A 26,211-nucleotide genomic window follows, 5' to 3' on the forward strand; every position below is an offset into this window, starting at 1 on the left:
ATCAAAAAAGAGAATATTATATAGTGAATTTTTTGCAGTATGTAACACTCGTTAGAAGATAATGAATAATTACGCCTACCACTGCTTTCGGACTCGTTATCACTGTAATCATCGGAGTCCGATTCACCTGGTATGGACGATGTGCGTCCCCCAGCCGAAGTGGTCGATTGCTGATCGAATTCTGGTTCGGGCTCAAGAAATTCACCATCAGCTGGCATTGGACCTGGATTAATACCAAGCTCGAGGCATTTTTTGTAATGCGTCTTTGATTGCATATGCTTTGTGAGATTGCCCTTTGTTTTGAAGCTGTGATTGAAATTACGATTGGTAAATATACACTGCTTAAATTTATTTGTGGTGTAATTTTAGTACTCACCTGAAGTTACAATGTTTACATGTGTAGGGACGCACATCAGTGTGTGTGCGTATGTGCTTCTTCAGCATCGACGGCTTCTTGCATCTTATGCCACACTCAGAGCATACATAACGTCCACGTCCACGCCCACGTATGTAAGTGTAGTCCTCATGCGATTCATAGCCACCGACTAACATTTGACCGGTTACTGAATCTTTTTTAACGCTTCCATCCATGCCACCACCACTGCTGCTGCCACTACTTCCACTACTGGTACTACCAGCGCTGATTTTCTTTAATTGATCTCCCGCTGCACTTTCGGTGTTATTGGTTATGAGCGATATTTGTTTGAGCTGATGATGTTGCCAATGTCCTTGATTATTCTCGAATGGAGTCATAACAGTTTGCTGTGACACAACCAATGAGTAGGGTATTTTACTAGTGCCCGCCATAGTACTCGTCGAGGTCTTTTGCCGTGAGTCGTACAATGACATTACCACTTTTGGTTTGAAACCTAGTGGGTGTGGATTGTTTTCAGCGCATACTTGCCAAACACTATACATGGAGAGCTTTTGGGCACCTGCTACGTAAGACGGTTGTGGACAATTCACAGTACAATAAAACATTTTCGTACTACACTTGAGTCCCAAGTAAGTGTAGGCGTGACCATTGAGATAAAGTTGCACGCACGATTTTGAAGGACGTGGGGTCTCGGGCGATATGAGCGGGAGCGTGTTTGCAGTTGGTGTAATACCATGGTGACGTTTCGGTGTAAAAGTGCCTGGTTTGAGGGGCAAACTTGTCGGACGTAGAAACTTTGCCTTTTTTTGCTCGGCTTCAGTGGGTTCCGTGCCGCTGCAGCTTGTAAGTACACCTGCAACACTGGAATTGATGTCGACATGTAGTGGGGTCAGCTGTGCAGAACAATTAGTTGTACGTAGGCTATCTACTACTCCACCATCCTTTGCTAAATTATCAAAGTTGAAGTGGCGTACTTCATTTTCTGGTGACGAATTTTTTGGCGCACTAACATTGTTAGCTTTGCGTGGACTAACATTCTCGGCCATGCGCGTGAAGTTGAAATGTTTTCTTGGGACATCTAAGCTGCCATTGCCTGTGGATATTTTGTTAGATAAAGGAGTCGTTGGCAGATTCTGACTCCAATTGCGTGCTGTGCGCATACCAGCCGGTGGTGGCACGCGATCGAATTCACTAGGTACATTCTGGACGCCACCGAATGGCGACAGAGATTTCAGGCTATCTTGTGAAGGTAACGCCAAAGATTTTGGACTCACACTCCTTCCTAGTAGCATTGGACTTTGTGTCTTTTTGCGATTGGGGCTTAGAGAACGTCCGATTGGCAGCATTTGTGACGGTAATTGCAGATTTTGCGGCGGTGGTAGCTGTGGTGTGAGATTATTGGGACCTGGTATACCGGGCACGTGGGGTATAACTTTCTCAACACCACCACTTCCTGACTGCAAAGGTGGAAGTGTAAGCGGATTGAAAGCGGTTATTGAATTTATTGGAAATTGAAAATGTTGTGGTCCATTTGTGGGCAAACCAAGTCCAGGAAGACAGAGCTTAGGCGTGAAAGTGGAGCTGTTGGGAAATGGGAGAGCAGAAGCATTTTTGTTGTCCTTATCTTTTGGTTTATGTGAAACCTCTTGAAAGCTGCCTCCAGATAGTAGCGGTGTGCGTATCATCTTTGGGCTTTTATCCACATCAGTGCACTCGGAAATCGGTATTATGCAACCCCCCGATGAGTTGAAACGGCGCGTGCATTCGTCCTTTTTGCTTGTTCCGCTGCCCAGCTCGTTGCTCGTGGTGACATTGTGTGTAAGCATTTGCATATCGCCACCGCTTATCGAATTTATATTCAAACGTTTCCCGGTTGTAGAAGATGACACTAAGCCGTTGGCGCTGCTATCGATTGGTGTTGAATCGAGCACGAAAGGTTCACTCGTATCGAGTGTGAGTTTCGCACGTTTGGCTGGTGGGTGCTCATCAAATTGGCGATCTTCATGCATTTTTGTTATAATCACATCTTCAGATTTGGATCGTGATTCACTGGTATTACCAAAGTCGACAAGCGGAGTTTTACCCAGTAGCGGGCCCGGTGAAGGAAGCGGTGCATCAATCAAACGCACAGTGTTGGCATCGGGTAATATTAAAGCGGCTGGTGGAGCTGCTGTCGCGGTTGTGGGTGGTGTAGCAATAGGTGATGCAACACAGCTGGCTACACTGCTGCTGCTTGTCGAGCTCGTCGGTGCTGTTGAGGTGGCAGAGGTTGTCGTAGTCGTAGTCGCTTTTGAGCTGCCCGCTTGCGAGGCACTAAGCCGACTTAAAACCAATGAGCTTGGCTTCGTGCGTAGTTGATACCAAGCCAATTTAGCTAACGGCAGTGGGTCTCTTGAACGAAATATCGAATTCTTCAGCTCAGGCAAATTCAACGAGATCGAGTTCGAACGGAAGTAACGATATGATGGTGATGATACGGGACTAATGGGTGCGCTTGAAGCACCTTGGCAGTATGTGCTGTTGTGTAGCTGCAGATCTTCTGCAGTGCGAAATGTGCTAGCGCAAAGTGGACAATTATAAACGGCATCCTCACCTTCTCCCGTCGGTACGGCTAAGCCGCGCGCGTTTAGTAGCAAATTTTTAATTATGGACACATTTGAAGGCTGCTTGACATTTGATGCAGTGGATGTATTTGGCACAGTTGATGGCGCTACTAACGCGTTATTAGTCGAACCATCACTAATGGTATTGAAAATTTGATTCTCAATTGAGAGACGCTTGCGCGGTGTACTGTTCGGGGTAGACGTATTGCTACTTGCAGGCATTTCATCCGCGGTTTCTTCCTGGCGCGTTTTCGGTTTGGCCGAGAGATTTAAGGGCAGAGCAAGCGTATTAGAGGCATTTATGTTGGCGCTGTTAGCTGGCATCAATTGTTGCTTCACGCCCATAATTGCATCCATGTGTGCAGCATTCTGCGCGACACCTGGCGATTGCGCGGGGCGTGTGGGTGCTCTATGTGGAGGTAAGACAGAGGGTATACTTGCATGTTGCTGATAAGCGTTTACTGGCGCATGTTGTTGCGGTTGCTGTGTCTGCTGTTGCTGCTGATGGAATACCTGCATGTGTTGCTGTGGTGTGGACACAAATGCATTTACCGCCTTTCCCGTGGTGATAGACGCTGTTAGGTGCTTCGAAATACCGTTTGGTTGCAAAAGCTGTTGCTGCTGCTGTTGATGTTGGTCTTCGAAACGTAGTTGAGAAACAGTTTGTTGCTGTTGTTGCTGATGATGTTGCACTGGTGGTGGTGGCATTTGTGAGCCACCAACTAAAAGTTGTTGATGGAATTGTTGCTGATAGTGTTGTTGCTGTTGTAATTGCTGTTGCAACTGCTGCTGTTGTTGTTGTTGCTTCTGCGCTATAGCCTGCGCCAAGCGTGCGTTGGTGGCACTCTCATTACCCACAGATATAGCTGTCACCAGATTAAGGCTGCCCCCTGTATTACTTGTGGATGTTGTTGTCGGCAAACCGTTGCCACTATTGTTAAAGCTCCGCGAGCGATTGAGACCTTTCGGATATTTCTTTTGCAAGAGTACCGCTTTATTTTCCACGATCGCTTCATTTTGCGAAATTAATTTGCTGATGTGCTCCTGCACTAAATCTGCCACCTTATTCGCGCTGCTAGCCGTGGCCACATTTGATATATTGCTATGCAACACACCTGCGCTTTTAGAGACTGTGGTGTTGTTGGTAGACACAACGTTGCTGCTCACGCTACTCATACCAATATTAGTGCTGCCACCGCCCGCTGCTGTATTTGGTTGCTGTACAACAGCTGTAGTATTAACAATATATTGCAAAGGCGTTTGTTGTGAAGTTTGCGCTTGCGCAGGTTTCACAGACGTCGCTGAAGTGATTGGTGGTGGCGGTGTTGTATGATGACTACTCAGCGTACGCGGGTGGATTGGCAAAGTAGCAGTTGGTTTGAGTATTGCTGGTGGTGTTGGCGGCGCGTGATCCGGTGGTTGAAGTGGCGACTGTGTTTTTAAATGTTGAAGTTGTTGTTGATGATGCTGTTGCTGAACGTGTTGTTGATTCAGCTTATGTAAGTGTTGTTGCAATTCTTGCTCTAACCATTTGTACTGCTGCACTTGATATTGCAACTTCTGTCTGCTCTCTGGCATCATTAAATGTAGGGTCTCTGGTGGAAAATCCATTGCGCCAGGATAAATCATACGCGGCGCGCCTAAGTAACCCATATTGGTTGCTGCTGCCACTACAGTGGCGTTCATCAAATCTGGACGCTGTGTAGCGCTCTTCGGAGATATTGGTGCCACGTGGTGGTGTAGCGGTAGACCTGCGCTAAGCGTAGGCAGCATGTACAAGGGCTGTTGCTGCTGTTGTAGGTATTGTTGATGTTGTTGTTGCTGCTGTTGCATTTGTAATTGTAACTGATGCGAGTTGATATGATTATTCAACTTCACTTGTGTACTCGGCGAAAGTGAAGGATGATGTGGTATGTGCGGTGCTGGTGAGGACTGCGCGGACGGTTGTGCTTGCGTTGATAAATGCTGCTCCACGGTCGGCTGAATATTTTGCTGTTGTTGTGGCGTCTGTGCTGTAAAATTTTGTTGGTGATGTTTTTGAAGCTGTTGTTGCTGCAATGGTAGTGGTTGAAACAAACCTGGTGCCATACCTGTGGCTGCTACTGCAGCGGCTGCCTGTCCTGCTTCTTTTGTTGTGTCATACAGAGCGGCGTTATGAAATTTCGGTTTATATGGTTTATGCTCAATGACGGCGTTGCCAACATACTTGGGTGTTGAAGTCACAGCGATAATGTTTGCGGTGTTGTTGGCAGATGCCGGAGGCGGCAATGTGCCGGCAGCAGGCGATCCAAGCGATAAATGCTGAGCTTGTTGTTGCGCGGCCTGTTGTAAGTATGCGCTCTTTGTTGATGATATCGAGGAAGGTGAGGGGATAGAAGGTAACGCGGTGTGGTGAGGTAATTGTGGTGCTGCAGACTGCTGTTGTTGCATGGCTAAATTAAGTTGCTGTTGTTGATGCTGCAGTTGTATTTGTTTTTGTTGTTGCTGTTGCAGTTGTTGAAGTTGTTGTGGGCTAATACCGATTGATGTTGCAACATGTGTAGCTGAGTTTGCCACGGTTTGGGAAGAAGGATTGCTTACCTCATCTATCGGTGATGCAGTACGACTGATCTGTTGAGCAGAAGGGAGAGGGTTATAGAATTAGCAATCAAAACTTGTAGATTTTTAGTTCAGTCAATGCTAAGTAGTGGGTATAGTTTTCGATAGTTGAAAGAATTTTCTCAACGAAATATGCATAGCGCTAAGAAAGTTTGTTTTCTCTTGAGCCAACAACAAAACATAGTGTTAAGAGTGTAAAAGTTAACACACGGCAAAGTTAACATTCTAGATATCACGAAACTGTTGTTACATCAGTTATAAGCAGTAAAAACTACCACTTCCACTTACCACATCAGAGCTACTGTTGCTTAATTCTGGATCACCCTCCTGATCAGATCCACCAAAGAGACCATCATCCGCGCTAATGGGTACTTCAATGCCACGTTTACGCGCAGCGTGAGAACGGGAACTGTAATAAGAACACAACCAATTTGTAAATATATAATAACTATGGAAATTTAAAATGGCAGCACACTCACCGACAATGTTTATAATAATTGCTGTTCGTTTTAAAGGCGATACCACATATATCACATGGATATGGACGTTCATTGGTATGCGCGCGTATATGCTTCTGCAGTACTGAAGGTTTTGTACAATTAAGATTGCAGTAGGGACATACATAGCGCCCAGAGGTAGAGCTACTGACCGTGTTACCGTTATTTTGTTGCGCTTGCTGATTATCGAAAATATGCAGCATGGTTTTTGGCAATTGGTCAGCTTCGTATTGTTGTTGCGGATTGAGGTGCAACGCTGTGGAATCGCCATGGTTTGCTACACTCGTTGGGCTGCCGTTGTTGTTACTACTATCACTTTTGTTATTATTTTTGTAAATCAACTGTTCGATAGCTGTAGCGCCCGCCAATGATGCGTGGGCATGTCCATTCATGAGCCCTGTGACAGCTATAGTATTTTGTACATTACTCGTTGTATGTGGAATTTGCGCGCTTGACGCATTGATTGGCACGGTCGTGGATGCAATGGGCGTTGGCGTCGGTGTGCATGCTGGTGGCGGTGAAATGGAGCTCGTCGATGCTGACGAGGAAATTGATGTGGTGCGCGTTGGAGGCGCCTCACTACCAGCTTCACTACTCGCACTGCTTCCAGCATTATTAACGCTTTGACTATCCGCAACCATGCTGTCTGCATCTGTTGTGCTGGCTAAGCGTTTGAACTTTTTATGCAAATACCGTGAATTATTCCAGGTACTTGGTTCTACTGCTATTTGAGTTGCTGTAGGCGCCTTTGGTTCAGCTGGTTTAATATTTTTTGTTATATCTGCTAGCGCTTTGTTATCACTGACGTTACTGACTTCTTGGTGCCGCTGCTGTGGCCTATCACTTTTTCGCTCCAGCACCTCATTTTGACTTAATGTAATATAATTTTTATTAAAACTACTATTATTATTATCACTGTACTTGTTGTTGTTATTATTGCCACTCGTGTTGACAGTCGGGCTCTTAATGGCATTTGTTGGATTGGCGGCGGTGGTGTTACCGCGCGCTGCTGCTGCTGTTATTACACCGCATTCTGCTTGTTTTACAATAGTCTTTTGTTCTCTAGCTTCCTTGGCTCGTACGGCTTTGCCTCCACTTGTAGCACAACCACTTTCGTGTTGTACTGCTGCAGTCGTCGTTGAGTCATTGCCGATTGCAAGTGGATCTTTTGCACCACTTGCCGTTTTGTTTGCTGTAAATGCGGCTACTGCAGCGGCACGTTGTGCTGCTGCCTTTGCCTGTTTTGCTGTTTGTTTTTGAACTTTGACATTGTCGTTTGTATCGCCACTTTGTGTACGATATGTGCCGCGTCGATGATTATTTTGTAATTTTGATGTTTTATTATAATGTTTGGTTGTTGTGGCTGTTTTTGTTGTTGTTGCTGCAGCATCCATATTGATGTTGTTGAGATTTTTTTCCTTTTGTTTCGGGCGTGATTGCTGCGTTTTATCAACAGAATCATCTACGAGCGGAAAGACAAAATGAGAGAAGGTTATGAGTTTTTTTGAATTTCATAAAAAAAAAATGTGATTAATTTTAATACATAAAGTAAAAGACTGCTGAAGCTACATATGTCGACTTTAAACTAAATGTTAAGGGTGTGTTATGGTCATTTGAATGTCAAAAAATGATTGAACTAGAAATAGTATCCACACTCATAAAATTTGTCTCTCCTTTTCTTTGATTTCCTTACCAAAAATATAAAAAAAAAATCCTTAAATTTTTTTATACTGAAAAATATTTAAAAACTTAAAATCGTAAGGAAATTTTTCAATTGTGACATAAGTTTTATTAAGTTTTTTGAAATATTTGAAATTGAAAAGATTAAAATTTCGTGTAATAAAAAAGAAACATTTAAATACTTAAAATATTCCGCGAAAGTTGCATTGTTTTAAGTATTTCATTATACTTTTCTTTTTAAAAGAAGAAGAAACATTTTGAAAACATTTAAAAATCGGAAAATTTAAACAAAATTTTTTTTTTAGTAGAATTTTTTTTGTCACATTTCAAATGAAATCCAAGCAACACGAAATTATTAGAATTTGGCTGTAAATGATTTTAAATATTTCATTATTTTTAAATATATCAATTTTTCTTAAATATTTTTAAGTAAAAAAAATTTGCTAAAATTTTAAGCAAACAAAATTTGTTTGTTGTCAGATTTCACGTAAAATCAATACAGAAAAATGCTTTCTACAAAACTGGCTGCGAACATTTCAAACGAACATAATTTCATAATATTTTTTAACTTTTTTCACTCTTCATAACAATTATGCTAACGAAATTAAATCGAGAAGGTAATTTTTGTTTTCAGTTAAAAAAAATTTTTTAAAATAAGTTCTGTTTTAAGTTTAATTTAAAAAAAAATGTCAAGAGCAAGCAACTGAATTAAAAAGATATAAAAAATTAAACAATTTTTAAATAAAGAAAAAATTGGTGTAAAAAACAACAACGATAACTACGCGCACTTTATAATCAAATGTATATATGTATATAATATTTTGGGAAACCAAAAAAGTAATTATTTAGTAAATAAAGAAAAACAAAAATATTTTTTTTTTAATTTTTTTTCATATTTCATATATTTCAAAATATTTTTCATGAAACTGGCTGCAATTATTAAAAAAAATGATTTATTCTTAAAAAATCTAAAAATTATACAGAATTGGAGTTGGGCAACATTTATTCGAATAACGAATAAAACATAAATAAATTTTTTTTTTTATTTAAAATATTCCATTTGAGTGGCGAATAAATTATTTTTTTCGTTATTCGAATGATAAATAAACTGAAAAGAAACACTTGTTTTCTTACAGTTAACATGAAATATATTGTTTTCTTCAAATTTAAATATATATATGGGGTATTCCATCCCATTTCGACCAATTTTGAACCCGACCCCTGAAAGTTTTTCTTCTTTTTCTAGCTTACGAAAGACTTTTTTCAGAATTTTTTCAAATTTTTTCATGAATTTAAAAAAACACCGTTTTTGTTTTCAAAATGCTATAACTTTTTCAAAAATTGACCGGTTGGGATCTCTTTTTTTTAATTTGTTTTTAAATGTACTTTTCGGAAAAAATACAAAAAAATTTGTAAAGTTTTTTTTTTTTTGTAATTTTTCAGTTTTTCGAGATTTTTCGAATTTCGCCATTTTTTTCTCATAAAAAACTTCAATCAATTCTGCAATCATCCCCACTAATCCCGGATGTGGGCCGATTTTTTTTTTTTTATTTAATTGAAAAAAAAAAACTTTAAAAATGTTTTTGTATCTTTTCCGAAAAGTACATTTAAAAACAAATTTAAAAAAAAGGATTCCAAACGGTCAATTTTTGAAAAAGTTATAGCATTTTGAAAAAAACACCGTTTTCTTTTTAAATTCATAACTTATTTTGAGTTGGACACCGTTTTTGTTTTCAAAATGCTATAACTTTTTCAAAAATTGACCGTTTTTTTAATTTGTTTTTAAATTACTTTTCGGAAAAAATATAAAAAAATTAAAAAATTTTTTTTTTCAATTAAATAAAAAAAAAAAAAATCGGCCCATTCCGGGATTAGTGGGGTTGATTGCAGAATTGACTGAAGTTTTTTATGAGAAAAAAAAATGGCAAAATTCGAAAAATCTCGAAAAACTGAAAAATTACAAAAAAGTACATTTAAAAACAAATTAAAAAAAAAAAAGATTCCAAACGGTAAATTTTTGAAAAAATTATAGAATTGTGAAGACAAATACGGCGTTTTTTTTAAATTCATAACTTTTTTTGAGTTGGATGAAAAAATTTGAAAAAATTCTGAAAAACGTCTTTCGTAAGCTAGAAAAAGAAGAAAAACTTTCAGCCAATTCTAAAGGGGTCGGGTTCAAAATTGGTCGAAATGGGATGGAATACCCTATATATATATTGTTTTCTTCAAATTTAATAGCACGGTAAACAAAATATTTACCAAAACTAAAGATAGAATTCAAAAAGAAGATCAGAATAATGTGGTATATGAAATAAAGTGTAAAGGCAATGAAAATGATGAATGCAACAAGAGCTATGTTGGCACTACAAAAAGAGCGTTGGGTATAAGACTACATGAACATGAAATGGACGCCAAAAATCAAAAGGATACAACAGCACTTGCAAAACACCTGACAAGCAACAATCACACAGCTGATTTCACCAACGCTAAAATATTGGACATAGAGCGAAAAGAAAAACGACGACTAACACTGGAAACCTTACGTATACAACAACAGCTGAGAAACCTCATAAACTTCAAAGAAGATATAAACAACACAAATAGTGCATATACTGCGGTAATAAAATAAAATTAATAAACTTGACAATCAAAATGGAAAAGAACTGTGATATATTTTTAAATTAATGTTTAATGTACTGGTGTTAGAAATGTTATATGTATTAATGTTTTGTGATGTTAGAAAATCATATACAAAGTAAGAAGAAACTTACGGATTTAGTTATATATTTTTGCAAATACCATTACATGGTGAGTCAACACGCAATGAAAAAATATTATATTGAGAGAAAATTATTAAGTGTGTTTATAACTAATTGCTATTTTCCTGTTTATTGTTAATAAAAACAGAATACCCTGAGGGTGGCGCTGTCGCGTCGAAACGCGTAGGTATGAAAAAACAATAAATTTTTATTTTATTACCAAAAAAACGGTCAAAGCAGCTCTCTATGCAAAAAAAAAAAAAAAACAAAAAAAAATTTAATAATGAACGAGCTTTAAAACAAATGAGCTTACAAAACAAATTATCAATCAGAAAATTATTCAAAAATAAATTATCTACAAAAAATTTATTCAATGATAATTTACTCATGAATAAATTATTTTTGAACAATTTCTTTAAGATACATTTTCATTCGAATATTATCTAAATAAAAATTTTTTGGAATAATGCCCAACTCTGCATGGAATTTCCGTTAACCGTCTAAAAGTTTTATATTTTTTGCTGTATTTTGTAAAATATATGTAAAAATTTATTAGAACAGAAGAAAAAAATAAATAAATTTTGAAAGGCATATTTGTTTAAATTAAAAACTAAATGAAAAACTTTTTTGAAGAAAAAGTTAACAATTTTTTTTCGTTTTTTTTTTTTCAAATGACTCATTGTGCATGTTTAAGTTAAAATTAAAAAAGTGTATATTTAATTTTTTATATTTTTTATTTACTGTATGGAACAAAAGTATATACATGGCACTGATAGTGAAATTAAATTAGATATGGTAGTTTACCGCAAATTGATTATGAATCAGTCAAAATCTATTTCACCACACTTTTTTTTTTTTAATTTTATAAAAATACTTCAAAACAATATGAGTATTTATGCAAAATGAGGAGTGTGATTCTGAGTAACGGCAATTCTATTAACACAGCGAAATTTCCACGAAATAAATCATAGAGATAATTTTTCTGACATGTATGTAAATAGTTCATACTGACTTTATATTCATCCCACAGTCATACTTAATTTATTAGCATCCATGTGAACAATACGTTTAATCATAGTGTACCATACTTATCTACAATGCGTTTAATGAGCACCTCACACATACACACACATACACACAAACAAATGAGTAAACCTAAATAAATTTTCATGAATAATACCGTTATCATACTTATAAGCCTTTGATATAACAACACAGTCACTGTGTCTGTGGTTTTGTTTTTCAGCGAATTATATTTAGATAGCCTTTAGTTACTATCAAGTTCAAAATATTAGTATGTAAGTAAAAAACCAAAATATTTGTACAGTGACTAAGTATTTACGCTTAGAGAGAACATTATTTTTGTTGATACGTTGCAAACATGTTTCTGTCAGTTGAGTTATAGAAAATTTGTTCTCTGAACGGCGATTTGAGCCAACTGCCAAATGAAATAACTCTCGATTGACCAACAGTTGTGTTTTCTGAATGCGCCCAATATGACTTATTCTCTGTTTCCAATGGACAGTAGTCCAGATCTGGATAAAAGTTAAACATGCAAATGCAACAACAGATTGATCCTTATGAATGACATTGTTGTTGCATTTAAATGTAATATTTATCGGGATGCATTGGAACGCTGGGATTGTGTCAGCATAAATACCAGTGGTTGCCAACTGATTTGGAAAATAAAAATTGTACAAACAAATTTAGCTGTATAATAAGCAAATAGAAAGTAAATGAAGGACGTTAATAAACTTGTGTCACACGTTATAAGTACATACTGAACAATTCCTGAAATCCACCACTTTGGTTTCATACCTACTACTACTCCTAAATGCACCACTTTGTCAATCTCCTAAAATGCACCACTTAGTCAAACACACGGCAACGCCAAAAATACAAAATTCTACCAATTGAGATTAACGAAAACATTCGACGATATATGTAGTACGAGCGGTGCGGTATCAATTACATTGAATAATACATAATCTGTATTTAATATACCATATCAATTCTCTAAAATTATTTTAAACTTCTAACTCATTACTATAGTTAAACTTTTGTGTACGATTTAATAAAAACGGACATCCTGAAAGCGTAAGTAATCCGTCGCGTTTATATACATACATATGTGTATCGACCTCCGGTATATACCAGCGACACTTGGCAAAACGCAAAAAATAAAGTAATTTATAGCAAAATCGCTAAAGCAATAAGCGTTTAGATCTCAAGCGGAGCGATGTACTTATACAAAACATACGATAAGAACAGCGCTGTAAAAAATTATATGAATTGCTTTTGATAACGTTTGCTCTGACGTCAGTACCTCTCAAGTGGTTGATAAAATATAACGGAGCAAATATAAGAGAGTATATTATTATAATAAAAAGATATTAGTAAAAATTTCATATATTTAAAAACTGTAAATGTTTTATTTATATTTTTTTTAATTTCATTATTATTGATAAACAAATTTTAATTTAATACTTGATGGTTAGTAAAAAAAAGGTAAACAAACAAAATTGGTTTATTAAAAAAAAAAATCTGTCACGTTTTACTTTTGTATATAAAATAAAAGAGGATTGCTATTTATATTTTGAGCCTTGGCAACACTAATTGTTTGCCGGCGCCATCTGACGTTTTCAATTGAAAGCTTGACGTTTTTAAGCATAACCTTCTTCAGAAAATTTTGACATTTGAGCACAACTTGTGCTGTTTACAGTAACATAAAAATTGTATCTCAGCGAAAAAATGTAATTAACTCGTTAAAATTTTCGTGCGATGATTTTTTAAGACCTTCGACGTGGATTCTCAAGACAGGAGTGCTTTGAACAACTTACTTCCACTTTTGGTGATGAAGCCCCATCCTTAGCCACTGTGAAACGCTGGTATAACGAATTCCATCGTGGCCGCCGTTCGCTCAGGGACGAAAGTCGTGAAGGTCGTCCAAAATCAATTGTTGTGCGACAAAACCAGGCATGCTTAACCAACGAAACGATATCATTTCGTTACGATAATCAACGTTAATAAACGAAACGAAGTCATTTCGTTTCGTTTATTAACGTTAAGATCGTCAAATTAACGAAATGATTTCGTTTCGTTTTCTGCCATATCAAAACGAAATCAAATCGTTTATGTTGATTATTAATTTCAAACTATGCTGGCAAAGCTGATTGATGGCGGAGTCATTAAAGGTGAAAGCATTATCCAAGCTGATTGCAACTTTTCTCATGAATTTTGACAGTACGAACATTTCTCAGAGTATTTTTGACATTACCACCAACGAATTACACAAACAAATTACATAGAGTTTGTGTGTGTATGTGCGCTCGTTGTTGCCACCTTACGGCTTCACCATGGCTATAGCATTGCCAGCACAATTCAAACATAAAGTATCACGTTTTCGTTAACGTTTTTAACGTTAACGAAAGCTTTTCGTTTCGGTTAAAAACGAGATACAATTTATCTTGATAATTTCTTTATCGATAATATTTCGAAGTGTTTCAACGGAAACGGTGGAAATTTTTTGATAAACGATTAGCTTAACGTTAAGGTGCATCCCTGGACAAAACGTTAACGATGTGCGAGAACCGATATTGCAAGATCCTCATACGACTTATCGTGAGATAGAGGCATCCCTGGGCATTAGTATGATGAGCATCAATAAGATAATGCATGAACATTTAGTTGTGGAAAAAATTTGTTCGCATTGGATCCCGCATAATTTGACAAAAGGTCAATCCTCAATACCTCAATCGGAGTGGAAAAAGTGCTACGAAATTGCAAGAGTGTATTGATTATCATGGAGAATACTTCGAAAAACAATAAAGCCATTTTCGATAATAAATTACTGTCTTTTCATTATTAGGCTCAAAATATAAATAGCAACCTCGTATTATCTTATTTCGGAAAACTGGCTGCAAATATTCAAAAATCATATATCCAATTTTTCGCAAAAATGACTTTTTGATATAGTTTGATAGAGTTGAAGGTAATGAATGCACACTAACGTCTAATATTGGCCCAGGTCCGCCGAGAGAAAATTCGGGCCCGGGGGGCAAAAAAATACGGGCCCCTATACTAAAATGTACATATTCTCAAAATCAAAATTGCCATCTTTTACATATTTATATGCATTTAAGCGTAGGTATACATGCATACATGTATATTATATTCAATGATTATATAGTTATGGCGGCCACGGTGGTGTGATGGTAGCGTGCTCCGCCTATCACACCGTATGCCCTGGGTTCAACTCCCGGGCAAAGCAACATCAAAATTTTAGAAATAAGATTTTTCAATTAGAAGAAACATTTTCTAAGCGGGGTCGCCCCTCGGCAGTGTTTGGCAAGCACTCCGGGTGTATTTCTGCCATGAAAAGCTCTCAGTGAAAACTCATCTGCTTTTCAGATGCCGTTCGGAGTCGGCATAAAACATGTAGGTCCCGTCCGGCCAATTTGTAGGGAAAATCAAAAGGAGCACGACGCAAATTGGAAGAGAAGCTCGGCCTTAGATCTCTTCGGAGGTTATCACGCCTTACATTTATTTTATTTTTTATAGTTACGAACTTTAATTTATCTACACATTCATACAGATCAACATGAGTAAACATGTTTACATAGAAATATACATATTCTTCATAAAGTGTTAATATATTTGTTGAAAATAAATTATTATATTGATTGCGAGAAATATTACGCTTTAAAATCGGTGAATATAGGTGCGAAAACTAATGAAAAAATAAGTACGGTTATTACTTATAGAGTTTTATTTAAATATTGCATTAATTGTATGAAATAAATTTCTTTCATTTGCAATACAAATATTTTTTTGGTAGTAATTTGGTATATTAAGAGAGTTTAATTAACACAAGTGCAAGAACACTGAAGGAACGTTCAGCACTAGCTACTGTAACAGGTATGGTGCAAAAAATACGTAGAGCAACACAAATGTTAGGAAAATTGTTACCTAGTTTTAGAGCACAAATAGCATTCAACAATTCAAATGATGACAGATTTTCGTAAAAATTTGCTGAGTAAATGTGCTTCAAGTGGATCATTTCATCTCCTAAGCTCTCGGAAACGTCTGAATTGTATTTGCTGACAAATTGAACTACATTTTCTCGTATTGAAACCTCATCCCTGTATCCAAATTACCACAAAAAAGAAAAGGTGTTCTTCAAATTTTTCAAGACAGCAAATCGTTCGGTAATACCTGCAATAACCGAATCAACTATCACCAAAAAGGTGTTGTTTTTAAATCAGTCTCGTGATCGTCGTTGGTCGTCTCGTTCTCTTCACATTCATGAAAATGTATTTTGCTATTCCTTTTTCGAACGTCAGGAAAGCTAAATTTTAGCTTCTCAAGCTTCATTTGTTTTCGGCGTATCGCTGTTTACATACATTCATAGATGTATATCGCTGTATAAGAATTTGCATCATACCACCCAATTTTTCTACTGCAACAGAAAACGAATTAAACTTTATGCTACAAAGCCATGCGCGGTTCAAGGGGGGGGGGGACTTTTTTTGTATTGACTGTAATGAAATATATACTAGTAATCTACATAGTACTTTCTTACCACAAAACGGATTTTTACAAATTTTTAATTTTTCTTGCTTTTTTACGTTCTAGGGGGGGGGGGGGGGAGGGGCATTTTTTTAAAATATATATAATAATAACGTAAAAAGCAAGAAAAATTAAAAATTAGTAAAAATCCGTTGTGTGATAAGAAACTACTATGTAGATTAGTATTATATACCTCATAACAGTCAATACAAAAAAAGGTTCCCTGGCCCCTAAAGCCCGGGCCCGGGGTAAATTAACCCCCTAAGCTATATCTTAGCGAAAAAGAGCTTTATATCAACAGAATTTTGCTTTCTAAATTGAATTATAAGATTAAATTGGAAAACACTAAAATTTTTGAAAATGGGTGTGGCACCGCCCCTTTTATGACTAAGCTATATTCTATATTTCGGGAGCCATATCTCGAAGAAAAATTAACATATCGTAATGAAATTGTGTTCCCATATTTTCCTTATAGCAGAAAATATGTCTAGTAAAATGGACGGGATCGGTTAAAGACCACACCCACTTTTATATAAAACAAGTTTAAAAGGGTCGTAGACGAAAATAATAAGCTATAACTTAGCAATGATAATTCACTTATCAAGTTTTATTGTAAGAGGAAATGGGGAGACATGTTTTTTAAACGGGCGGTGCCACGTGTTATGTAGAAAAGTAATTTATCTGAAATGAAATGTACAATTGACTCAAACTTAGCCTTCCTTACTTGTTTGTTTGCTGATTTGTGTAATTAGTTAGAAAATGTTATTTTAGTTAATAAAAGTGCGTGAAAGGTATATTACCAAAGTGAAAAAGAGTATTCAACACCATAAGAGCTTGGTTAGACATTGTTGAAGCGATTAAAAGGCTAAAAAGTGATGGAAACTAGAAAACACTTTTTTCTCTAGTCCGCGGTGGTGTAAAGTTGCCTTTCATAATTTACAAAGGCACGGGGATGCAAACAACTTTTAATACATATTTTCCTTTGGTTTCGGGGACGGATATACCTGAAGAAATTTAATTTCTTATTTTTTCGATAATTGTTTGCTTTTTGTAGCGACGCTCGAAAGTAGCTTCGTGTGCAGATTTTGAGGCGTCGAGAAATCGTAGCTACATTTCATATCTTGTACGCGTCTATGAAGCTACGCCTCGTGTGCATCTTGCCTTATGCTGCTACAATCACAAAAATTTTGTAGGCTGTCTTGTTTTGATTTCGAATTCAAAACACATTGCGAGCATTTTCTATTAGCAATATAGGAGTATTACTTATATGGCTTAGGCAAATTGGGCAGGTGAGAGATTAGAGTTAGATTGATTTTAGAAATTAACATGGACTGATGATAATTTCATAAGTTAATGGGCGTAATTGGAAATAGTAGATAAGAGGGGAGTAGTCGAATCAAGGAGCAATGACAATACAATTATTTCATATATTCAAGAGAGTAGGAAAGAAATCAGGAATTGAAAGTATATATAATTTGCATGTGGATGACAGAAAAAGAGGTGTTCGCCCATTAAAATAATAATTAAATGAACCCCTTAAACATTTTTAGAACTCAAAATGAGTCTGAAATATGTGTGAAATTTGATTCTCAAAAATATGATCATGTAAGAGTCCGTTATGACTCTGATATGATGAAAAATATGAGCCTTTTAGCAAGAGTAGCAAGTTTAGAGACGATATTCTTATTTTATTATGAAAAAATTTTCTTTCAAATTAAAGTTGAATATAATTATAAGGTTTCGTGCTCTTTCCTCTGAATCCTTTGAATCGTATGTTTTCATTTAGCAATGATCCTGCTTTCCAGCAAGGCTTGCAGATATGCTTGCACATTTTTGATGTCTAGCGTCAAAAAATCCGCCCGGAACTATCCAATCCTAATATCTTATATAATGCACATAAATGACTCCGAAAAGAGCCATATAAGAACTAAGTTATGTGCTGCTTATTGAGCTGCGTCGTAGGAGCCTGTTCGCACTCTGATTTTGACTCACATTCTCTATGAAAAAAGGCTCACAAGAAGGGAAATATATGTATATAAAAATATATTCATTGCGGACTCATAAAAAAGCGTAAACGATTCGAATAAAGACTCCTTTCTGAATATGTTTTGGCTCCAAATTTTTGCTGGGTATATACTTGAAAATAATAAGCTACCCAGACAAAAGTCAAAGTGCGATTTTTCAACAATGATCGTATAGTTGAATTTAGTCATTTAAATGGTTCCAGTCTTGGTGTGTACTTGGCGGTTTTTTAAAGTTTTACTTTGTTGAATTTTGCTAGACAATGTTATAGCCACACTGTTCATAATAAAAAAACTATATAAATAAATAAATAATGCATAGTATCTATATCTTTCGCATATAGCCCAATGACCTCTATATACCGATATTAAACTATAAGTACTGCCTCTAGATCTACTCAAAACACTACGTGTCCACTTTTCTTTGTAAATTGGCCACATGCTTCTTGATATTACACCAAGAAAAGTTTCCAATATAAAATGAGGCACAGACTTTTCTACATTATTTTACTGCAGGGTGTCGCCAAAATATATGAAACCTATCCAATCATTCAATTCCTACCAAATTCTTGCTTTTTTTAATGAAGTATAACGAAAAAACAATAAATAATTAAAAAACGAGTTCGCTTTATTTTGCATAAGAAATTCTTGTGAATTTTTATGAATATTTATTTTGTTAAAAAATATTCGCATAAGCTAAAAAAACGCCGATTTGCTAACAAAGTGATATACGAGTACAAAGAAAAAAAGAAAAACAATAAACTACAAAAAACAAAAAGAAACATAACAAGCGGCATGTATCGTTACTCACGATTCGTTACGTATACGCGCGGGTGCTTTCGTGTTTTAAGCGTGCCTATGTATGTATTTAAATATAAGCCACATGAAGACAAAAAAATTTATTTGCACTTGTTGGAGTCGCCTTATTGATATGATAAAGGCGAATATCACTTTAGGGTATACATGTGTATGTATGTATGTGTAGGAGATTGTATGTGGTTTATGACCAAGTACATAAATATTCTTCAAATTTGTGAAGTGAATAGCTAAACATATGCATACGGAAGTTAGCTGAAAATCAAACAGCCAATTTCTAAAAACAATTTAAATTAATAATAATTTTGTTTTCTTTCAAGGTTCCATAGAAAAGCTGACTGTTGAAGCAAAGAATATCAGATAACTATATAGACGAAATTCTGGCAAATTTTACGGTGATCAATCAAACAAGTGGTATTTTACGCCAAATTTTAAAATAAATATTTTAAGATCGATTAGAGCACAAATTTTTTCTTTTTTTTTGTTCCAATGTAAACAATTTTTTCATTTAAAAAAAAATGTATCATAACAATAATAAGATAAAATAATTATTGTTAGGCCTTGAGCTCTATTCGAACCCGCGGTCTTATAAGTCAGTAGGCCGATATAACAAAAATAAATATTTTTAGATACGGTTGCGACCTAACACCTCTTCACCCCCTATCCAGCTCTCTTCTATTTCATCTTCCCTTTATATTTGTCCATCACTGATGCCATTTACTTTCATCCCACTTCCGAACCCATTTCTATAGCAACTACCGCTCCCATTCCCACTCCTACTTCCACTCGCATTCCTATTACGACACTTAGTCCTACCCAAACTCCCATTTCCACTCCTGGTATCACTCCCGCTAAGATAATTGTTTATCTCCTTGCCTCCCCATCCTCCTCTAAATGCTTGATCCCTATTTTTCCTACCTATCTTTCTCCTTTCACTTTCCTAATTTATCTCTTTTCCACTCCCACAATTTTTCTTTATCTCTTTCCCTTATCTAGGCTCCTCTCCTTCTTATCTACCCCTCGCACATTATTCGTTTTCTACTCACACTTTCTTTCCTTTCCCTGTCCTCTCTCTATTATACTTCCTCTCACCCTTCTCTTTCTCTCCGTCTATACCACTCTTATCTCATAATTTCCTTTTTCTCTTTTTCAGTCTATGGCTCCTTCTTGCTTGTTGAGGAGGAGCCCCTATACTAAATTTTAAGCAATTTCTCCTTGAAGGGGAGTTTTTCGAATAGGGCGGCCACTGATTAACTTCACGGAGAAAAGTTTCTCAAATAAAAACTTGGTTAAAGAGTCACACCTCAGTCCTTGGTTAATATTCCCGAAAAAGAGTTTCAAATAATAAGCCAGTCAAGGATGTACCCAAATTTTAAGCAAATCGTACCAGAAATAAGGAGGAGGAATCCTTGTGCTGAATTTCAAGAAAATCGCTCCTTAAACGGAATTTTTTAGAATAGGTCGAATGAATGAGGAATGAAGATTCTCAAATGTTATCGTTGTCAATGTGGTCCCCTGTGACGAATTTCCAGCGAATCGCAGTAAAAATTTGATTTTTTTAAATCTGGATCCCTGCTCTACTTCCCGGAATGACAAGTTTCTCAAATAATGAACCAGTGATGACAGCACCTCTATACCAAATTTCATGGAAATCTCACCATACACTATTTTATTCAGAATAGGTCCGCCCCTGGTCTGCTTCCTGGAATAAGATATCTCAAATATTATATTGGTCAAAGAAGTAACCCTGTACCGAATTCTAAGCGAACCGCACCCTCAAACAGGTTTTTTGTAATAGGTCGGTCCCTAGTCAACCTCCCGGACCAAATTGTGAATCTAAAACATCCTCAAACCGCTTTTGAACACACACACAAAATTTCATCAAAATCGGCCCAGTCGTTTATGAAGAGTTCAGTCACAAACACACGTACAAAAGAAATATATATATTAAGATATGCCAAAATTAGTATCAAACGAAATGTTATTTAAACTCTCCCACCTAGGTTTCACTACTTAAGATGTTCTTATAAGGTTGACACCTATTATGAATTTTTCAAAATTCAGTAAAATATTGTCACCAAGGGCCAAGCGACCTCAAAAGGCATTTAGTTTCAAGTTTTGTATAAATATATTAAAGTTACACGTGAATAGGGAAAATTTTTCCGCATGTCAGTATAACCTAAATCGCCGTATGCATTCGGCATAAAACATGTAGGTCCTGTATTGCCAGATTGTAGGAAAAATGAAAAAAGTATATAGTGCAACGCAAATTGGATGTGGTGTTATGGTAGGGTGCTCCGCCTACCACACCGAAGATCCTCGGTTCACGCCTTGGGCAAAGCAACATGAAAATTTTAGAAACAAGTTTTTTCAATTAGAATAAAACTTTTCTTGGTGAGGTCGCCCCTCAGCAGTGTTTGGCAAGCACTCCAAGTATATTTCTGCCACGAAAAGCTTTCAGTGGAAACTTATCTGCCTAGCAGATGCCGTTCGGAGTCGACATAAAACAAGTAGGTTCCGCCCCGCCCCGCCAATTTATAGGAAAGATTAAAAGGAGCACGACGCAAATTGGAAGAGAGGCGCGGCCTAAAATCTGTTCGTAGGTTATTGCGCCTTACATTTATTTTTTTATACATCTACAGGTAAGGGCCTGAATATAACTATAATATTTACTATTATACCAGGCCATAAATATCAAATACATATGATGTAGGAACTTTCACCATTTCATTAGAATTGCATCGAATCTACTCGAAGGCTTCAAAAACTATAATAAAATAATATCACGTGAATGATTTATTAATAAGTTTTTTTTTAATAGACTACAAATGTTTATTATATAAAAATAAATCCTCCATTTAATCTTTCAACTTTTGTAGCGTACAAATAAACAATTAAAAAATTATCGCTCTTGGCAAGAAATATGAAATCACTAGGCGATAAGCATTTAATCATATGACGTTAAGACGCTTTTATTACAAATATTATCACGTACACTCACTGTCCATAAAAAAGCTAGAGATATTACGAATCATCACCCCTATTTTGCATTTCGACTTGGATTGAAATTTTTTCGATTTGGCGACTTTGGTATTCTGTGTTTCAATCTCTTTCGATCCAACTTCGAATCGTTCGATTTGTGTATTCTGCATTTCGATCGTAGTTCCGTTTTTCTAAGTTGCAAATTTGTTGGCGGAAAAATATTTTATTGTTATTTTTTTATTAATTTATAACAGAATTTTAACAAAAATGTAAGTAAAACTTGTTGAGAAACGTAAAAGGCTTGATGGTGATTGTTTTTTATATGTTTCCAATACAAGTGCAGTATGAGACGTTGGCTAATTTAATGGCAATAAAGCGGGATATGATGACTCCTTTGAAGCCAGCCTTCGCATAAAATTCTTGCTTCGCTTGTATTTTCTCCTCTTCACTTTGTTCAAATGTTATCCACTGAGGGCATAATTTTGGTTGCATTACATCCAGACACGTAGACAGTGACTTTGACACTGTTGACTTTCCCATTCCTACATTATAATCCGCCCCTATTCCATGCTGGTAACTACCTTCTGCAAAAAATCTCAAAGCAGCTACTACAACATTAAGACAGATGTCGATGCCGAAATCCTTGGACGAATTTGCCCCGAAAAAGTATCTGAAAGCATCCTTATCAAGTCGACAGTTTTTTTGAACCTAAATAAGAAAATAAGCCATTAAACTTTACCACTTTTAAGTTCAATTTCTTACAATTCGTCACCCATCTCAAATGGATTACACAAATGTCGCAATATTTGCATTTTCATTCTCGCCTGGCCATTTTCGTATGCCTTGCTTTCCAACTCCGCAAATAATGCCGCTGCTATTGATTCCATTATAATAGACAGCTATAATTTGTGTCTGTTCGTTGGATCCAGGTTTATGCCAAAGCAAGCTGCCGGAGTAGAGGAAGGTGAAGCGAAAACGTAAACAATCCTTGCGGAAAGAATAAATAAATCTTCATAAAGTATTTTAGGTCAGTGCAATGAAATTAGCACCATAAAATTCAGAAAATGTCAACTATATTCGTGCAGGAATCCGTTTTAACAAAACTTGGTGGCCACGGCAGGGAATTGGCCAAAAGAACGACAAAAACACAATTACAATTATGAAAGCACTTCACTGCAAAAATATAACCCGGCGGCAATATATTCTATTGCTTTGTTTGTACAAAATGGCGTGGATAATAAAATATAAACGTTTTTCAGTGTTTTTTTACAAATTTTCTTTAATTTATTTTGTTCCAATGTTCACACCTTCCGTACAAACAGCTGATTTCGAAAAATCATTTGCTCTTCCTCTTCTCGTTACGATTCCGTCGTAATGCAGAATACCCAGCCTCGATTAAAGCGGAGCGTAGAAAGGGAACGTAATCGAAATGCAGAATAGGGGTGCATATTACAATTGGTGACTTAACACCCAGACGATTTTGGCCGTTCTTTGTAAAATTTTGCAGAATATTGAAGGCTCCTTGAGGAAGCTGGAAAATAGCACACAAACGCGTAGTCTTTTAAAAAACAGCCTAAAAGCTCAAAGCAACAAAAGCAATAGTTTTAACACATCTCTAGTATTTTAACGTTTAAATAGATAACCTCTTTAGTACACAGCTCAGTCTGCTACTGTCGATATGATTCTGACTTGGTAAACAAACAAAAAAAAAAATTAACCGTTCTGCAAGTGTTTTGCTAACCGAATTTCACAACATCCCTGGTATGTATATATCAAGCTCATATTTATTTAAATTCTTAACTTTTTTACTTAGCGAACGCTAGAATTTAATTATTCCCCAAAACATACACACATACATACATAAGTACCTAGTGTAATTAAGCATCATTGCTTCGCAGAGCATATTCAATTAACATTAGTGTGCCAGTGTGAAGAGTGAACTAAGTGGTAGATAATACCTAAACACACTTAAATATTTTATTTTTTAGACAATTTTAAATATTTAAATTTTCTATTTAGAGATATCATTATTATAGAATAACAAGTAAGTGCTATATACTTCATTTTCGAGGTGTTAATTAATGAGTTCGGCTTTAGTTATTTAATCTATTTCAAGTCATATATAAAAAAAAGATGTAATTTTATTAAGGACTAAGTAATTTTATAGAAATTCTAGTAGGGAAGGAAGCGAATGAGTGAAAATTCTTAAAACAAATAATTAAAAAAATATAAATAAAAACAAAGCTGGCTGAGCGGTATTTAGGACTTCAGCAGTTGAATGAATGAAGAAGTATACTTGAAAAGATATGCACATATACCTTTGTATCTGTAAAAAAAATGCTGAATTGCATAAAGAGGTATTCAGCGCACCGAAAATTTATTAAACAAGCATAGTTTAGAAATTATTTCAAAATTATTTTCATCGTATCTACATTTTAAATGTTATTCAGCTCAGCTGAATACATTTCTTCAGCAAAACTTTCAATCATTCAGCTAATTTATTGGAGCAAAATTCTAATTCCACTATTTGAATTCAGAAAACAGTAGCTATTTAGCGCCTATTATGATACGATTAGAGTTTTGTAATGCAAATCCATAAAATATTTGCTTCATTAAGTTTATAACTGCCGTGATTCTGCTAACGGTACATATTTGCAAAGTACAAAGGTACGCGTAATCATCATATTATCATTTAAATAAACACAAATATCAAGTTAAATAATAAAAATAAGCCAATAATAAAATATATAAACGAAGAAGAAATGTGATCGTCAGGAAGCATAAACAAATGACAAAAAATTAGAAAACAATGTGCTGACACTAATTTAAATGAGCAAAAGGCTCTCAATTATAAGTTTTATATACTGTTATACGCATACACATTCGTATGCAAATATTTTGCAGCTTATAAGCTTATATGCATGTTTATTTTCTTTATTGAAGCTTGAATACATGAAAAAAAGCTACGACAGACACGCGCTGAATGGCGCTGAGCGCAGCTTAATGCGATAACAAAGTCAAAGCGTCGGTCTGAAAAAAAAAAAACAACATGCCTGCGACTCTTTAATGCTTAATAATAACAATCCGAACGTGACGTTGTCAGCTACTGTCATTTACATACACAAAAGGTGTTTGCAATGCGAAGAGCAGCGTTGCATATGACAAACAATATGAATCTGCGCACACTATTCACGTATGTATATGCATACAAATTTAACTAGTGTGAGTCAAATGTCAACTGATACAAGTCCAAAGGGCAACGAGTGAATTGAGAAGCTATCATAAAATAAAATAATATGTTGATTGCCGTAACAAGTGAGTGGCTCACAAATATAAAAATATTACCTCAACGGGCAGTGGCAGCATGAACCACGCCAATATGATTTGACAGTGCGATGCAATATATAGAGTATGGAAAATAATATTGAAAAATGTTAATTCATCATGGAAAAGAGGTAAAAATCTCTAAAAGTGACATTCAGCAGTGCAGAAATGCAATTTTATGCTATGGAACTGTTTTTTACGTGCTGTACACCTTAATAGGGGGACTCATGTAACCGTATAAATGCCTTATAAAGTGCGTAAACGAACTGTCAAATTTTGTATGAAAAATCATTTACACGATTTGTATAAATTTACGCGCACATTTCATTGTGTAAACGCGGTAAATTCAAAGGAATGCAACCTTGCAGACATTACAGCAGGCATTTTCATCAGAAATCTCCAACATTAGCAAGTCATTTACAAAAATATCTTAGTAAAGACGTTTTAGTTTTGATTTTTCACTTAATCTTGGCATTTTTTAATTTGTATAACAATCTAAAAATTTTTGTTTGGCAATAATACATCTTATAAACTATCAAGTTTATCAAGAGTATTACTAGGTGCGTTCATATAACAGCGTGTGTAAATGGATATAATTTTACACCTTATAAGTTTATATGCTTTCATGAGTCCCCCTAATATTAAAATAAATTGAAAGAAATATTTATTCTAGTGGAATTGCTGGTAGCGGAAACGAGGATGCACTTAAGTTCGAAAACATCGCAGAAAGTCAGAATTCAGCTAGGCTGAATTAGACTTTGATATGGCTGAATTAAAAGTTTTTACAAAATTATATTCAACGCTATAATTGAATTTTTTACACTTGAGTAGATAGTATTTGTATAAATTGTACTGAACAAATTCGTTTAATTTCAGCTGAATACATTAAACTTAGTTAAAAAATTCAAGAAGCTACATATTCAGACAAACTGAATTGCAAGAAGGGCAAACGAAAATTGATTTTGTATAAATTTGTTTAAAAAAGTT

The 26,211-nt window shown here is 35.7% G+C and overlaps 1 protein-coding gene across 8 annotated transcripts in view; it reads right to left on the bottom strand.

Moving 5' to 3' along the window:
- The window catches only part of shn (schnurri), a 283,143-nt gene that overhangs the window by 5,910 nt on the left and 251,022 nt on the right, over positions 1-26,211 (bottom strand). For all 8 annotated transcript variants that reach the window (XM_067774073.1, XM_067774070.1, XM_067774069.1 and 5 more), the window contains 4 exons: positions 6,057-7,536; positions 5,866-5,986; positions 377-5,589; positions 80-306 (listed from right to left, as the gene is read on the bottom strand). In XM_067774073.1, the coding sequence (XP_067630174.1) occupies positions 80-306; positions 377-5,589; positions 5,866-5,986; positions 6,057-7,468 (6,973 nt within the window). In that variant the 5' untranslated portion in view covers positions 7,469-7,536. The remainder of the gene's footprint in view (positions 1-79; positions 307-376; positions 5,590-5,865; positions 5,987-6,056; positions 7,537-26,211) is intronic.

Source organism: Eurosta solidaginis, chromosome 3, assembly GCF_040869045.1.
Source record: "Eurosta solidaginis isolate ZX-2024a chromosome 3, ASM4086904v1, whole genome shotgun sequence".
NCBI classification, from domain to species: Eukaryota; Metazoa; Arthropoda; class Insecta; order Diptera; family Tephritidae; genus Eurosta; species Eurosta solidaginis.